The sequence below is a fragment of the Jaculus jaculus genome, chromosome 9, assembly GCF_020740685.1.
Source record: "Jaculus jaculus isolate mJacJac1 chromosome 9, mJacJac1.mat.Y.cur, whole genome shotgun sequence".
Lineage (NCBI taxonomy): Eukaryota > Metazoa > Chordata > Mammalia > Rodentia > Dipodidae > Jaculus > Jaculus jaculus.
In genome coordinates, this window is record NC_059110.1 from 129,250,993 (window position 1) to 129,267,847 (window position 16,855).

Sequence of the window (16,855 nt, forward strand, 5' to 3'; positions counted from 1 at the left end):
GAGTCCAGGGGACGAGGAAGATAGCTCAGCAGTTAAAGGCACTTGCTTGCAAAGCCTTTTGGCCTGGGTTCAATCCCCAAGCCACTCACATAAACATAACATAGAAAGTGGGGCAATTCTCTTCCCACCTCCCTCCCTCCCTCCCTCCCTCCCTCCCTCCCTCCCTCCCTCCCTCCCTCCCTCTCTCTCTCTCTCTCTCTCTCTTTCTCACACACACAGACACACACTTGCAAGTAAATAAAAGCAAAAGTTTAAAGTCAGCCTCCTCAAGGAAACAGCTGTGCTTCTTTCTAGGAGAACCCGAAGTGAAGCTCAAGTCTAATTAGTGGCGGGGGATGGGGGCCTAATAGCCATCTAGTGATTTTCCACAAAATGTCGGCTAGGTGCTTTGAAATATTCTTACTAGAGACAACCATCAGAGCCTATCTAAAAGTGAATCCCTTGATAAAACATGACATACTATTTTATAAAAATTTTAAGCGAACGTTAAACTTCAAGACCTGAAACAACCACGTTTTCAAAGGTTTGTTCTGAGAAGCAATGGTGTATGCTAAGACCGCAGAGGTGTACCACTGCTGCCCCCTGCCGGTCTCCTGGTGAACTGGAAAATTTATTTTAAAAAAAAAAGTAGTCTAGGACCAAACGACTGATCTTTTTTTGGACATGAGTAAAGGCCACTCTGCTGTCACAGGATCACGTGTGTTCTGGGCAGGGACATGGAATAACTCACAGGATTTAATCAGCTGCTATTCCTGGGAAGGAGCCAGGACCACAGTAGATAATTCCAGACCCTGGTGATACATTGAAAATTTACGATGACCAAAGTTATGAATCAAGGACAACTAACTGCAGGCTGTCCTGGGGAGATCATCCAATCTGTTATAATGGTTTTAAGATCGAACCTGACCGCGGCGGTCAAATCTTCTACCATACAAATGTCCATTCGTATAACACAGCCCTGTGGGGCCCACGCACGTTTAGCATTCTCTGTGCAACTTAAACCTCTTGTCTTGACTATAATGTAATTTACACTAAAAGGAGTATATTAAGACCCTCTCTATCAGACAGACAGCCCATGGCAGTGTATCAGTTACTCAAGGACATGCAACTCGTCAGAGGCAAAGTAAAGAGAAAAACATATAGGCTGGCTAGTATACCACACTGCAAGCAGCTAGAACCCAAAAGTCACCCGTGATGCCAGGCAGGAAAGAATACCCAAGTGCAGCACGGAGGATATTTGCTTCTGGGTCCTAAAGCCTACCCCTTGAGCTTCGTGATCCAAACCTCATAACTGAAGATGACGAGCATACAGTACCATGGTAATGCCCAGACTCCAGATGTCAGACTTCACACTGTAGCCCTTCTGGTTGAGCTCCGGGTTTATTCTTTCAGGCTGGGAGGGAGACAGGCAACTTAGAAACTGGAGGAACAACTGAGATGACATTTATAGCTTAATAAAGATCTTTGGGGTGGAGATAGCACCAGTTGCCAAGTGAGCTATTTTACACTGGTAACACGCCTCCAGGGCCAAAGAGTAACGACAATACAACACATTATCTCCATGGGGTTTGCCTTCTTTATGCTGATCTTATCTCAGAGACAGTAATGGATCCAGGTCCCTTCACAACAAAATTAATTTTTTTTTTCCCTGAAGTAGAAACAGGGTACATGTTCCAAGGCTACTCTGCTAGAATCAACCTTGTTTAAAAAAAATAAAAAGAAAAAGACAACATCTGGGCTGGGGAGATGACTCAGCAGTTAAGGTGCTTGCTTGCAAGCCTGATGACCCGAGTTCAGTTCCCTAGTACCCATGTAAAGCCAGATGCACAAAGTGGTATGTGCATCTGGAGTTCGTGTGCAGTGACAGGAGGCTTGGGCATGCCTAGTCATAGCCCCCCCCCCCTTCCTCCCTCTCTCTCTCTCCTCTCTCCCCCTCCTTCTCCTTAAAAATAAATAAATAAAAATATTTTTACAAAATCACCATATCCTGGAACTCAGTCCAAAGAATCGGTGAGAGTTCTTAGGAGACTTTCTGGTGTTAATGGACCTACGGGACTTGTAGGTAAGCATAGACAAGAAGCTTTCCGTTCCAAACACAAGTCCATTCCCAAGTCTCCAGGTCTCTGCTAATGGCCACAGATTTAAAGCACAAGCTGTGAGGTGTTCTCACACAGCTCCCTTGAGTGGGTAGTTTAAGTTCTACTTTGTATTCCACCCTTAGAAAACTTGCAATTCAGTGTGGAAAATGTGTACAGGCTACATATATTACTTATATGTGTTTCCAACTTGACTTGATTCTTAAAGGTAATATATATGCTATGGTCTGAATGATTGCATACCTGCTTAATCCACATATTAACCTAATCCCACATGTGATGTCAAAAGGAGGCGATGCCTTTGTGACAGAAATGGGTCTTTAAGGAAAAGTATAATGGGGTTAGAGCCCTTACAAAAGAAGCCCTAGAGAGGTTCCTCGGCCCCTCTACCAGGTAAAGAAAGACACAACAAAAAGTGTCATCTATATTCCAGAGAAGAAGCCCTTGCCAGGCAGTGGATCTGCCAGCACCTTGATCTTGAATTTTCCAGCTTACAAAACCTGGAGAAATAAATGTTTTCTGTTTATAAGCTCTCTGACTGGTGGCATTTTGTTATATGAACCCCAAAAGGATGAAGCCAGCGCCTGAAGATTTCAGACTGGAGAAGCTTAGGAAAGCAACATGGGTATATCTTGAATCTTAAACACATTTCAGTTTTCCATATCTATCCACCATCCCTATATCCTGGTCTTGTTGGCAAGCAGGTACAATCTCAGCAGCCACCCCTAGGTGCTGTACTTACAGCCATGTATGGTTTGCAACCTGCGTCAATCGTCTTAGCCACAGAGTCCACCAGGTAGCCACTGATTCCAAAGTCGCACATCTTCACTTGGCCCAGAGTATTAATGAGCACATTAGAAGGCTTGACATCTGGGGGCGAAAACAGAACTCATTGATCCAGCCTGCTTGGAGATTCCCTTCTCTGCCACTAGAGGGTGCTGAACTTCTCCCAACCCTCACCCCAGGCTGGCAGCCACATAGGGCTCCTTAACATTCAGCTTGATTTCTCTTCATGGTGTGTGTGTGTCTTGCAAGATGGTAACTCTTAAACGTGAAGACCTGTTCCCACTACGTATTTTATCATTCCCATTGAGCCCACGCATGTCATAAGAACTTAAAATCACTATTTCAGAAGCAAATGTCCCATTCAAAACGATCGCTTGCACATTTAGGGTAAGACTGTAACGCAATGATATACCCAACGTGGCCACTGTGGTCTGCTTTTTATTGAAATCTCATACAAGAGATATCATAGACTCACATAATGTAACATGTTATATACCCAGACATTCCAGATCATGGCATGGTCATGGGAGAAGGTGAATCAATTACTGAACACAGTTTAAATGAATCATTCAGACTACAGAGATGTCACCCACACTCTCATATGCCCCCAAAAGACAAGCTATTGTTCGCTCTGGATAATGGGATTGGAAATCAGCTAATTTTTCTCCATTAGTGACTCTTTCCTCAAAGGATATATATAGAGTAGGCACTTTAAAAGATTCATTTTTATTTTAGCCAGGTATGTGGCATGCACTTAGGAGCTGAAGGCAGGAGGATCAGAAGTTTAAGGCCATCCTTAGCTACGTAGTGAGTTTGAGACCAGCTTGGGCTGTGTGAGACTGTATCTCCAAAAAATAAAATAAAATAAATAAACAATAAGTTATATCTCTATATTTTTTCTTAAGCTGATATAATAAATTTCACTTTGTCATTTTTATGCCATATATATGTATATATATGATCTCTAATAAAAATTGAATATTTCAGAATTTTTAAGTAAGCATTTAAAGTCACATACATGATTCTAGGAATGCGTGTTCTTTTTCCTATCTATATCATCACTTTTTTCTCATCTCAGAAACTCTTGTTTCTCCAGTTTTCAATATTACCAATTATTAATAACAAGAAGAAGTAAAGGAGGAAGAGGAGTGACTGAAACCACCTCTAGCATTTCACATTATTTCCATAGACTTCAAGAATTAACCAAAACACAAGTTTCTGTCAGCTACTAGCACTTTGCACTACTTTTTCTCAAAAAAAAAAAAAAAATCTAGTCTGTCTCTGCTTTGTGAGGTGCTTTTGCTGACTACAATCTCCCTAGTAGTGGTCATCAGTTCCCATTTTCCTTACCTTTCTTCCATATTTTATTCCATATTTGGTACTCTCTAACCTCTAAGTCATTTTAATAATTTTTATATTAATCTTGTTGTATTACTGAGGATACTTATGTCAAGTTTACAAAGAATTTTCTCAGATAACTCAGGACATCTTTTACAGGGCTTTATTAGAAATGTGTTAAAAATGGACTGGAAGAGCCAGGTGTGGTGGCACACGCCTTTAATCCCAGCACTCGGGAGGCAGAGGTAGGAGGATTGCCATGAGTTCAAGGCCACCCTGAGATGACAGAGTTAATTCCAGGTCAGTCTGGACCAGAGTGAGACCCTACCTTGAAAAACCAAAAAAAAAAAGGACTGGAAGGATGGCTTGGAGGTTAAGGCACTTACTTGCAAGGCCTAACAGCCCCGGGGTTCAATTCCCCAGTATACACATAAAGCCAGATGCACAAAGTGGCACATGCATCTGGAGTTCATTTGCAATGGGTGGAGGCCCTGGTGTGCCAATTCTCTCTGTCTCTCTTCTATCTCTCTCTGCTTGCAAATAAATAAATAAATAAAATATATTTTATAAAAAGACAGAAAAAATAAAGAAGGGCATATAAAGTTCTTTTAAGAGATAAATGGATGGAGAATGGGATGTGAAAAGATGGGTGACTAGACAGACCAGGGGAAGAAATATGCATGAGGAGATAATAAGCCAGGTAAAAGGACAGGAAAAAGGAAGGGAAGAAAGAGACAGATCATTTTCCCCTGCCTCCTGCAACCTCGGCAACATTCCAGAGCTTTTCAGATTTTAATGTGCCCAAGAAGCAACCACCCATGGGTCTTATTAAAATGCCGGTTCTGGCAGATCATATGATTACATCTTTGCAATCACATTGAGCATGGTGGCCAACGCGAGATGAACTTTTCTCGTGTCCTCTACCATTCTCAGTGACGCGCTTTCACAGCCCTGCTTGGCAGCAAGCATCTACAATTCAATGCAGGTATCACAGAAGCCCATGCCTTCTCTTGCTGTCAGCCAACACAAAACAACTCCTGCTCCACTCTGGATCCTAAGTGTCCACCAAAAGCCTATCTGTGAAAGGGGTCAATCCCCAGCCTGGGACTATCAAGATAGGCTAGAACCTTTACAAGGTGTGGCCTAGAGGGAAATCTTGGGCCCCTGGTGGGTACACTCTTAAAGGGAATTGCTTTGATGCCCTGGTCTCATCCCCTCCCTTTCACTCCTGAATGAAGTTCATTTTCAAAATCTCCCCTGCCCCACCCTCTGCTAAGAGGGCCAAACCACCATTGACTGAAACCTGTAAGATGGTAATCTAAAATGAAATTCCCTTTTTATCAGTTGATTGTCTAAGGTATTTTGTTATAGTAACAAAAAACTGACCTAACTACTTTAGTTATTCTATAGTTCCAAAGAAAACCCCTTTGTTACCACACTGATCCAATTCTACCCTTATATAGAGGAGAAGGAGAGAGGAAGGAAGGCTCTGGGCAAAAGAAACAAAATTATTAAAATAAGCAACCAACAGTGCTCCAGGGACACTTACCTCGGTGAATGACGGAGAGCTTACTGTGCAAATGTTCTAACGCTTTCACAATCTGCAAGAGCAATGCAAAGTAGATTTGTTTACCCTGACTGAATGCTAAATATAGCCAGGTTTATTATCCCTCACTCAAAGTCACTGAGTAACCTATTTCCTCAAATAGTGGTGTCTCTGTGGTCAAAGAGGTTTGCTCATAGTAGTAGTTCAATTCTTCAGCACTCATCTTAAAGTTAGACTTACACACACACACACACACACACACACACACACACACACACACTGGTACATGCATCTGTCATTTGTTTGAATGGTAAAAGGCCCTAGGATGCCCATACCCACACCCTCCATCACACACATGTAAATTATATACATATATAATGGAATGGACATCATAGTAAATGAATGCCTTGCTTGGAGACCTTTACCAAAACCTACTGAGTAACAACATCTTCCACACAGGGCTCAGCAACTAAACCATTTATTATCTTCCTACCAACTCAGGTAAATTCAACTCAAAAATCAGAGTTGGGGGCTGGAGAGATGGCTTAGCGGTTAAGCGCTTGCCTGTGAAGCCTAAGGACCCCGGTTCGAGGCTCGGTTCCCCAGGTCCCACGTTAGCCAGATGCACAAGGGGGCGCACGCGTCTGGAGTTCATTTGCAGAGGCTGGAAGCCCTGGCGCGCCCATTCTCTCTCTCTCCCTCTATCTGTCTTTCTCTCTGTGTCTGTCGCTCTCAAATAAATAAATAAATAAATTTTAAAAAATACAAAAAAAAAAAAATCAGAGTTGGGTGGCGGTCAGAATGCAAAAACACACAAAGCCAGGGCTTCTCCCATTCTGGGGTCCACGTTGTACTCACAGAAACTGCAATCTTCCCTAAGATGTCCTCTGGAATCGTCTGGCCTTTATCAATAACTTGTTTGTAGAATTTATCTAGTGAGGTATCCATGAGCTCCATGCAGATCCATACATCGCCCTGGGGAGAAATGAACTCACAGGCTGTTAAGGAGGATAGAACAGGAAAGAGGCACAGTAGATCCTGGCCCTCCTGAAGGACAGTTCCTTATTTTCATATTTTGTTGAGATAGGCTGGCCTCAAACTTACCTTGTAGCTGAAAATGACCTTAAACTTTAAACTTCTGATCCTCCCAAGTTCCAGGAGGATTAGATGCTCACAGCACACTGTTTTAGGGAGGAAACTTGAGTCTTCGTGTATCCTAGACAACACTCGAGCCACTGTGCCTTGTCCCCAGTCCCCAAAGGACTATTTCTTGCTTAAGCTTTCCCTTGGGGGTGAGGGGAGGAGGGACAGTTTCCCTTTAAAGTCCCAAAGTAATTTGTAAACAGGCAAGCTCATCTCCCAAGAGCAACCAGCAGATAGCAAGGACATTTACACAATCAGCATTTAATTGATAGTCACTGTTCTCAACACGTACCTCTCGGAAGAGCGCGCCATAAAAGGTGACAGTAAACGGACAGTCCACGGTCCTCATGGAAACATCCAAATCCATCAGGAGCCGTTTCTGCTCCTGGCTATTGACGGTGGCTCGGATCCTCTGAGTGAGGGATGGATGGAAAAGCACAGGGTTACTACCCTGAGGAGGAGTCAGTTACAAAGCAAGGGGTGTGAGGCCCTCTGTCCTGACAACAGCGCACTTCTCCCTGCTAACAAGAGCCTTCCACGCATCCCACCTGAGTGCTGGCTATTCCTAGTAAAGACGGAGAATGAAGACAGCCATGTGACTTCCTGGCTAGTCCTGGGTTAGAAGGGAACTGATTGTGTAGCTCAGAGAATGAGCAAATGTGTGGGAAGGTATTTTCACATTATGAAAACAGTCTGGTTCGCTGTGTTTCATCTGTTCCATACAAAAAGGTGACGATATTAATTATTTTCATGCTTATTTGGGGTCCTAAGAAGAAATAGACCTAGCCAGGCATGGTGTCACATGCCTTTAATCCCAGCACCTGGAAGGCAGACGTGGGAGGATTGTCATGAGTTTGAGGACACCCTGAGACTACATAGTGAATTCCAGGTCAACCTAGACTAGACTGAGATCCTACCTTGAAAAAAAAAAAAAAAGAGGAGGAGGAGAAAAGAGGAAGGAAGAGAAGGAAGAAGGGAAGAAAAAGACTAAACCTATCTTTCTGAAGTCACCACAGCTAGTGTTGGTTTTATGTGTCCCTGGGGAATTGGTTCCAGGACTAACCAAAGCACCAAAATCTATAGATGCTCATGTCTCTTGAATTATTTGCAGATATCTTCCCACACACTTAGATCACCTCTAAATTTCTGACAATATCTAATATGATATAAATGCTATAGAGATAGAATATAGATAATGTATCATTTAGAGAATGGTAACAAGAAAGGAAAGTCTGAACAATTATTTTTCAAAACCATGTGTGTGAAGCCAGGCATGGTGGCGCACGCCTTTAATCCCAGCACTCGGGAGGCAGAGGTAGGAGGATCATCATGAGTTCGAGGCCACCCTGAGACTACATAGTGAATTCCAGGTCAGCCTGGACTAGAGTGAGACCCTACCTTGAAAAACCAAACCAAAACAACAACAACAAAACACGCGTGTGTGCTCGTGGGTGTCGATGTCAGAGGTCAGGCTTGTGAATCAGCCCGTGCCTCCCACCCCACCTGCAGTCGGTCTCGGGTTCACTGCTGCTGTAAGCACTGCCTTCACCAAGCTGGCTGGCCTACAGACTGAGGGAAATCGCCCAGCTCTGCCTTCCTTCTCACTGTAGGTGCAACGGCATTACTGGCATCCGTCATAGCCCCTAGTTTTTATTTTTATTTTATTTTTAGTTTTGGAGGAAAACCCAACAGAGTGCCTTTTCATCAATCTGAGAACGAGAGAGAAGTGGCGCACCGGCGCCTCAGCCACTGCAGGCGCACTCCAGACACCGGATCCGCCTAGTGCGCACGTGCGCCCTGTGTGCTGGCGCTTGAGCGTGCGTCCCCTTGTGTGTCTGCCTTGTGAAGGGACCTGGAGAGTCGAGCCTGGGTCCTTGGGTTCGTCAGGCAAGCATCTTACCCACTGAGCCATCTCTGCAGCCCAGCGTCCAGCTGTCATGTGGCTTCTGTGGAAGCAAACTCAGGAGCTCACCCTGCACAGCAGGTGCTTTACTCACTGAGCCATCTTGCCAGAGCCTCGATATTTTTGATCCACAGTTGGTTGATTCCACACATGCAAAAACCCATGACTAAAAAAAAAAAACCTGGGCCTGAACAACTATACAAGCTGGTACAGATGTACAAAACAGAAGGGAGCCATGAGGAATGAACCCACTCTCTCCTAACCAGTGCTTCTCAGAGAAGAAAACCTTGTCACACCAGCAGACAGAATCTTCCAGAAGCAAGATTATGTCATTAACTGACAAGAAAATATAGTTTCACTAGGTCTTCACACAATTGCCTATTTCACTTACAGTCAGGAAGAACACACTGGAACATTCGCAACACTAGGAGAAAGGGTCTCCATTCTCCAACAACAAAAGGATCGAGTCTCCAGCCTTTCCTAACCTGGGTCTCCTAACCAGAGAAATCGGCTCTCAAAGATCCATGGGGCTGAGGTAATGACCCAGTTGATAAAGCGCTTGCCAGGCAAGCTTGAGGACTGGAATTCAGACCCCTAGTACCCACATAAAAGCCTGGCGGACCTGCAGGACACATGTAATTCCAGTGCCTGGGAGGCTGAGACAAGGGATCCTGGGACAAACTAGGTAGCTGGCCTAGCAAAGTCGGTAAGCTCTGGGTTCAAGTGAAGACCTGGCCCAGAAAATAGGGTGGAGAATAAATGACGAAGACACCCAATATCAACCTCTGGCCTCCACGTGCATGTGCACCTATAACTGCACACACGTGTGCCCTCACACATACCAATAGTCATGTACACTCATTAACTCATGAAAAAAAAAGAGAAATAAAGACAGGCAGAAAAGATTCTCCCTTCATGTAGTCAAGACATGCAGATTTAACTCCAAATTGTTGGTCATAACTCAAAAACTATGCAAATTTGCTCCAGATATATTCTGCCCTTCTTTTTCCAAAAAGGGACACAACTGTCTCATTCAAATCGAATTTCTTGATTCTCAGGGACATTTCTTTTTCTTTACATGTGTGTGTGCATGACCTTGTGTGTGGGTGCGTGTGCACATAGGTATGTGGCTAAGTGTGTGCTTGTATTTGCACATGTGTGGAGGACAGAGAACAAACTCAAAAATGTCCGTCTTTTCTTCTCTTTCTTTTTTTTTTTTGAGACAGGATCTCTCCTTGGCTAGAGCTCACCAGTGAGGCAAGAATGGCTGGCCAGCAACTTCCAGGGACCACCCCGTCTCTGCCTCCCCTGAGGGGCAGTTATAAGCGACTTTTGTTTAGGTGGGGGCTTGAAAACACAGAACAGGATAACGAAGGCAGTTTTACTTTGGACCTGGCATTGAGGTTAGAGAGCACTGCTAACTCTTCCAAGTGTGACTGATGGCGTGGTAACTGCAAACCCAGTTCAAGGTCGGGAACAAAGCAGACCTACACAGAAAATAACTGAAACGTAGGGATGCTGGGACGGCTCTGTGGTCGCATGCGCTTCCTGCACAAGCATGCGGCCCGAGACCTAAACTGCTCAGTGTGGTCATGAACACCCGTAACCCAGGCTAACAGGGGGAGCAGAGGCCAGAGACTAGCCTGGGCTTGTGAACAAAATAGCAAGCTCTGGCATCCCAAAGTGCCTCTGCCTCAAAGTTAAGACAGGGACAGATGAGCAAGGGAACAGGGAATTCTGCTCGAGCCGCACCGCAGGCAGGTACCCCAACATCCAGCCACAAGCAAGAACACTGGGCACCACAATGGTACAAATGTGCACATACTCTACCCACATCACTTTAGGCACACATAAACACAAGCAAAAAAAAGAAAAGAAAAGAAAATCACTAAAAAGTACACATGCACACACACTGAGAGAGCATCTTCCACACATGTTCCCTACAAACAATTCTTGTTTTTCACTCATGTTGCTCTGTGATAAAGGTTTTCTAGTGGAGATGGACAAACATATTCCCTGCAGACGTGAAACAATTAGGAAGCATCAACTCTACCTTGACAGCCATGATCTGCTCACTGGGCACGTGCCGCATCTTCTCCACCACCCCATATGCACCTCGGCCCAGTTCCACTATAGGTTCCAGGTCATCAGCCTTCACCTCAAAGTTCTGTGAGAGGGAAAATAATCATGGCATTGACTTTGTTTTCCTCTGTCTGGTTTCCCCCGGTGTCCTAAGGGAGACAGGAGGGACACAGGTCTTTCTAAGTGCCACTAAAAGCAAGAAGCACCGGGCTAGGCTTGGGCTGCAGTGGTAGGCCACCTGCTTATCTCCAGCAACTGAATCCAACTCAGCCTTCAAAGGATGAAGATGGGGTTGGAGAGATGGTTATGTGGTTAAAGGCACTTGCTTACAAAGCCTGAGGCCCAGTACCCAAGTAAGCCATATGCACAAAGTGGCACAAGCATCTGAAGTTCATTCATAGTGGCAAGACGGCCTGGTATGCCTGTTTCTCTCTCTCTCTCTCTCTCTCTCTCTCTCTCTCTCTCTCTCTCTCCCTTCCTCTCTCTCCTTGCAAATAACTACAGTTTTAGAAAGAAGGATGCAGATGAAGCCATCTACACATTAACTAGTACATCTATGTGGCTTTGTAAAAAAATACCCTCTCAAAACAACTGTCTAGGGCTGGAGAGATGGCTTAGCAGTTAAGCGCTTGCCTGTGAAGCCTGAGGACCCCAGTTCAAGGCTCGATTCCCAAGGACCCACGTTAGCCAGATGCACATGAGGGCACATGCATATGCAAGTTCATTTGCAGTGGCTGGAGGCCCTGGTGTGCCCGTTCTCTTTCTCTCTCCCTTTCTCTGCCTCCTTCTCTCTGTCTGTCACTCTCAAACAAGTAAATAAAAATAAACAAAAACAATTAAAATAAAATAGCTGTCTACTCTCCTTTCATTACCCCACAAGAGCCTGATTTCAATTAAAAATACAAAAAAATTCCCTTTAAATTGAAACTGTTTGGGCCCATTTCCTGTCAGTCTGTGATAGGACATATTTTTATTTTCAGGATTAATTTTGGAAGCATATTATAAAATGGTCAAGAAATTAGCCAGGAAGTATGACTTTTCTCACCTGATTTCCAATAGAAATGCAAGCCTTGGAGTCTAAATCTCGAGGTGGTCTAAGAAAGAAAACGAGGGAAAGAAATTTACTCAATGTCATTCTCAAATCATGCAACTAGAGAGATTTTTTCCCCTTACGAAGCAGGTGTAAGATTGCAAGTCAAGTAAAACAGAACAGTGTGAATAGTGTGGAATTAGGAATAAAACACATCTCGGTTTCAATCACATTGTCTCTTTGAGCCTCCATTTCTTCTTTCCCATTAGGATATTAGTATATATGCCTTATGGAGTGGGAAGGAATATTCAATATATACAAGCCAAATGAATGCATATGGTAAATATAGAATAGACAGGAGCTGCGTAATGTATGTTTGATAGGACACAGCTTGCTAAATTGTGGGTCACAACCCAATATAAACACACAACTACCAAAAGTTAACTCAAATATATGATGAATCTAAGGTGTTTCTGGCAGCGTTCATCCATATTGCATCCAGTGACATCATCACAGACTTGGCACTTGGCAGTGAGCCCACATGAGTCCACACAGCATGAACACTGTCTGGCTGATACCTCAGTTCACATTCAAGACTACAGTATGCATTTCACAGCAGCATTTTTACCTTATCTAAAAGGTTTTCTACCTTTATACAAGTATTATAATCTCATGATGGGGAATCAAACCATCAACATTTTCCTACCACTGTGTCTCAGCATATGAGGTGGTTTGAATCAGGTGGCCCCCACACACTCATGTGTTTTGACTGCTTTGTCCCCAGCTGATGGCAGTTAGGGAGGTGGAGTCTTGCTGGGAGAGGTGGTTAGTGGGGATGGGCTTATGGGTGTTACAGCCAGCTCCCGGTTGTCAGGGTGTGGCTCACTCTTCTGCTGCTGTTTTCCACCTGCTGTAGCAGAGGTGATGTCCAGCCGCAGCTCATGCCCTGCCCTCCCTGCCGACATGAAGCTTCCCGCAAGACTGACAGCCAAACCAAAATGTTTCCTTCCTTCAGCTGCTTTTGGTCCAGTCTTTTGTCCCAGCAACAGGAAGGTAACTGAAACTGAAAATTGGTACCAGGAAAGTAGGGTCATTGAGGCCGAAAACCCTCTTCTACCAATTTTCTGAAGTGGTCCTGAACCTATTTTTACCATTTTGTACCCATATATATGCAAAGTGGCATTTTCAGCAATAACAACCATAAAATGCCAATCAATGAACTTAGAAAAACACTCAAGATGCTTTTTGTCCTGCAGAATCAAATATTCAGCCAAGGTTTAATGCTTTGTGTAAAAATAAACAGACCCATGCATCTCATTAGCATGTGAATTTTATGTGTTCTCTAATGAATAGCAAAATTAGGACTGGGGGTGTAAGTTAATGACACAGTGCATGCATTAGGCCGTAGGTTCAATACCCAGTACTCCAAAAATAAACCTCACAATAAATGACAAAATTGTTTGTATACCAAAGAATTATTTCAAATTACATAAATTTCTTTATGACTTATTATAATAAAACCATTAGTTTTTATTCCTCTTTGAAGTACCTATATACCTATGATCACATACAAGTTTCTTGAGCAAGGTTTAAGATGCCCTGATTTCAACGATAATGTCATGGCAATAAACTTAGATCTTTTCTTTCGCCCAAAAGCACTAAAATATCCAATGTGTTCACCAATTTCTTCATTATTTTTTAAAGAAACAACTGGCACACGGTGCTGTTAACTCACTAAATTTATAGGACATAAGGATTCCAAATAAGCACACACACATAGACACCCAACCTTGATAGCTGAAAAAGGAGGTTCAGGGGGTGAAATAACTTGCCTAGGTCACAGTGGACTCAGCTCTCCGGATTCCATCTCAGCATTGTGTTTTACCAGGCTGTCTAGCCCAATGCAGTGTCACTCCTTCTGCACACAATGAACATGCTACCCAGGAGTCATGCCAGGACCCACAGGCTGGCTGACCCTGTGTTTCTGCAGGGCTCTGCTTGTGTACTTAGTTCTGCTACCTGGGTGTTCTCAATGAGTAGCCACCTACTGAAGAGAAAAGCATATGGCTTTGGCTCTGTGCCTAGCTAGGAGCCAAGAAAGGCATTTTCTTAGACAAATGCACAACTCTCATGACAAGGAAAGGTAGGAGACGCCAAGAAAAATCGGCTTAGCATGATCTAAGAAATGGAGAACAGAAGACAAAGGCAAGAGACCCTGGTGTGGCCTTACCAAGGGTGACTTTTCCAGCAACTCACAGCTCCCTGGATGCCCTTTCCTGCCAGAAAAATAAAAAGGGAAATGGAAGGAAGGGCAGAAGAAATAAAAATGAAAGAAGAAAGAAAAGAATCACTTGCTAAGTGATCATTTTTTTCCAGTGTCTCTCCCTTCTGGTGTGATAGTAAGGATAAAATAGAAATGAAAACACACATATAGGCATCTATATAAGATCTGAATGGCAAGCCTTCCCTCATCTCTAAATTTATTTGAAGAGGAGGATCTTAGAGTCAACTGAAACAAATTGTGAAAATGTAAGAATGAATGATATCTAAATCGCTATGTGTCAACTAAAACAAGAACAAGAAAAATCTCCTTGATATGCACATACCACTTAAAGCTTTTCCAGCCTAACCTCTGATCTGGGACTGGGAAGGAAGGAGAGCAAAACAGACTGAGAAGACACACACACCTGGCAGGGGTGTTTGTGTGTAATGGAGTTTCTACGCAGGGAAGTTTCTTCAGAAACTAAGATTTCCAGAAGAATGAAATTTCTCTGTGACAACATCCAAAAGCTGCTTTTATTCAGTCATCACAATGTGTTTGCGCTCACTGCGACAGCTCTTTGAAATAAAGACAAGCATCACTCAAAACACATAACTAATACAAATAATAATAATGAGAGCCAAATCCTTTACCATTAATTATTCAGCACTCAGCCTTTGAGAAAGCTCCAGCTTGGGCGTGGGGTGGGGGCGGGCTGGCAAGGTGGCCCACTACGTACAGCATTTGCCTGCAAATTCTAATGACCCAGGTTCAATTCCCTAGTACCCACATAAAACTAGATGCACAAAGTAACACATGCATCTGCAGTTCCTTTACAGTGCACAGAGGCCCTAATGCGCCCATTCTCTCTCTCTGTCTCTCTTCTCTCTCTGCTTCAAATAAGTATTTTTTTTAAGTGTGAGGGAAATAAGATAGGTCAGTAATTATTTGGGGCTTATTCAAAAGAAGGCATTGGATAAGGTTGTCTTCCAGATCTAACATTTTACATTCTACACCACAGCTTGGCAAATAGCCTCTGGCCCAGCTACACAGGATATAAGTAAATTTAAGTAATCATATAAAAAGAAACAAACAGCAGGGACTGGGGAGACAACTCAGTCTGCAAACTGCTTGCCACACAAGCATGAAGACCTGAGTTCACATTACCAGATCGTATATAAAGAAAAAGGAAAAAAAAAAAAAAGGCTGGGAACAACATACTTGTAATTCCAACACTGGAGATGCAGAGACAGGAGGATCACTAGCTTTTCTAGCTGAATCAGGGAGCTCCAGGTTCACTGAGAATCCTTGTCACAAAAAATAAGGCCAAGGGGCTAGAGAGGCTGCTCAGCGGTTGGGGACACTTACTTGCAGGACCAGATGGCCCAGTTCAAATTCCCAATGCCTACTTGAGGCTGAATGCATAGGGTGGCATATGTCTAGAGTTCATTTGTAGTGGTAGGAGATCCTAAATGCACATTCTCTCTCTCTCTCTCTCTCTCTCTTTTTCTCTCTTTATGTCTCTCTCATGCATACACACATACATAAATATTTTTTAAAAGAAAGTGGAAAGCAATTAAGAAAGACACACAATGTCAGCCTCCAGCCTCAATGTGCACATGCACACATCACACACATTGTGCCCATACACATGTGTGCGCACACATGCATGCACACATCACACACATATGTGACCATACACATGTGTGCACACATCACACACATATGTGACCATACACATACACAAACACACATGCATGCATCCCACACACATGCACCCATACACATGGATACACATACATGTATGCAAACATCCCACACATATGCTCCCATACACATACATGCATGCATGTATCCCACACATATGTACCTGTACACATACACACATATGCATACCCCACACATACAAAAGAAAGGAAAAAAGAAAGAATGGAAGGAAGAAGGGGAGGGAGAGAAAGGGAAGAGAAGGAGGGACGTGAAGAAAGAAGGAAGGGAGGGAGGGAGGGAGGGAAAGGTAAGGAGGGAGGGAAAGGTAAGGAGGGAGGGAAAGGTAAGGAGGGAGGGAAAGGTAAGGAGGGAGGGAGGAAGAGAGGAAGGAAGGAAGGAAGGAAGGAAGGAAGGAGGGAGGGAGGGAGGGAGGGAGGGAGGGAGGGAGGGAAGGGAAACCAAGGAAAGGAAAGACGTGACAAATTCCACTGTGGCACTTTAGCAGAAAATATTTAGTATCTGACTTTTTCCAAGAAGTTTGCTCTCCCTGGCTCTATATTTTACCGAATATTCCCTCAACCTGATAGGAGAGCATGGTTCCACATTAAGACAAATGAAATCCAGAAATGTCTGGTGGTTTTCTGAAGTTCTAACTGTCACCAGAGTTGAAACTAAACCTCAACTCACCAGGATCTCATCCTTGATCTCAGGAGGGAGAGGAAGAGGAAGGAAGCAGGACAAGTGAACAACATCCTTTTCCTGCTCCCAGGATACCCATCTGGGTCCTGCCCATCACCCAGCCTCCTCCAATGAAAATGATTCATCCACCCAAGCCTCTCGCCTCTGGGTTCATCAACTGTGCCAAAAGCGCCAATGGAAGGGGCCAAGACCGACAGCTGGGGTTGGATTAGTTCACACTGTGCCCTCTCTGTCCTAGGCTGGGCAGACTAGTCTGCCTGAGGCC

General features: G+C 43.9%; 1 protein-coding gene across 3 annotated transcripts in view; it reads right to left on the reverse strand.

The window, feature by feature from the left end:
* Map2k6 (mitogen-activated protein kinase kinase 6) overlaps positions 1 to 16,855 on the reverse strand; it is a 143,812-nt gene that overhangs the window by 23,443 nt on the left and 103,514 nt on the right. For all 3 annotated transcript variants that reach the window (XM_004655144.3, XM_045159311.1, XM_045159312.1), the window contains exons 3-9: positions 11,940 to 11,988; positions 10,866 to 10,979; positions 7,202 to 7,321; positions 6,625 to 6,741; positions 5,770 to 5,821; positions 2,839 to 2,966; positions 1,316 to 1,393 (exon numbers count right to left, since the gene is read on the reverse strand). In XM_004655144.3, the coding sequence (XP_004655201.1) occupies positions 1,316 to 1,393; positions 2,839 to 2,966; positions 5,770 to 5,821; positions 6,625 to 6,741; positions 7,202 to 7,321; positions 10,866 to 10,979; positions 11,940 to 11,988 (658 nt within the window). The remainder of the gene's footprint in view (positions 1 to 1,315; positions 1,394 to 2,838; positions 2,967 to 5,769; positions 5,822 to 6,624; positions 6,742 to 7,201; positions 7,322 to 10,865; positions 10,980 to 11,939; positions 11,989 to 16,855) is intronic.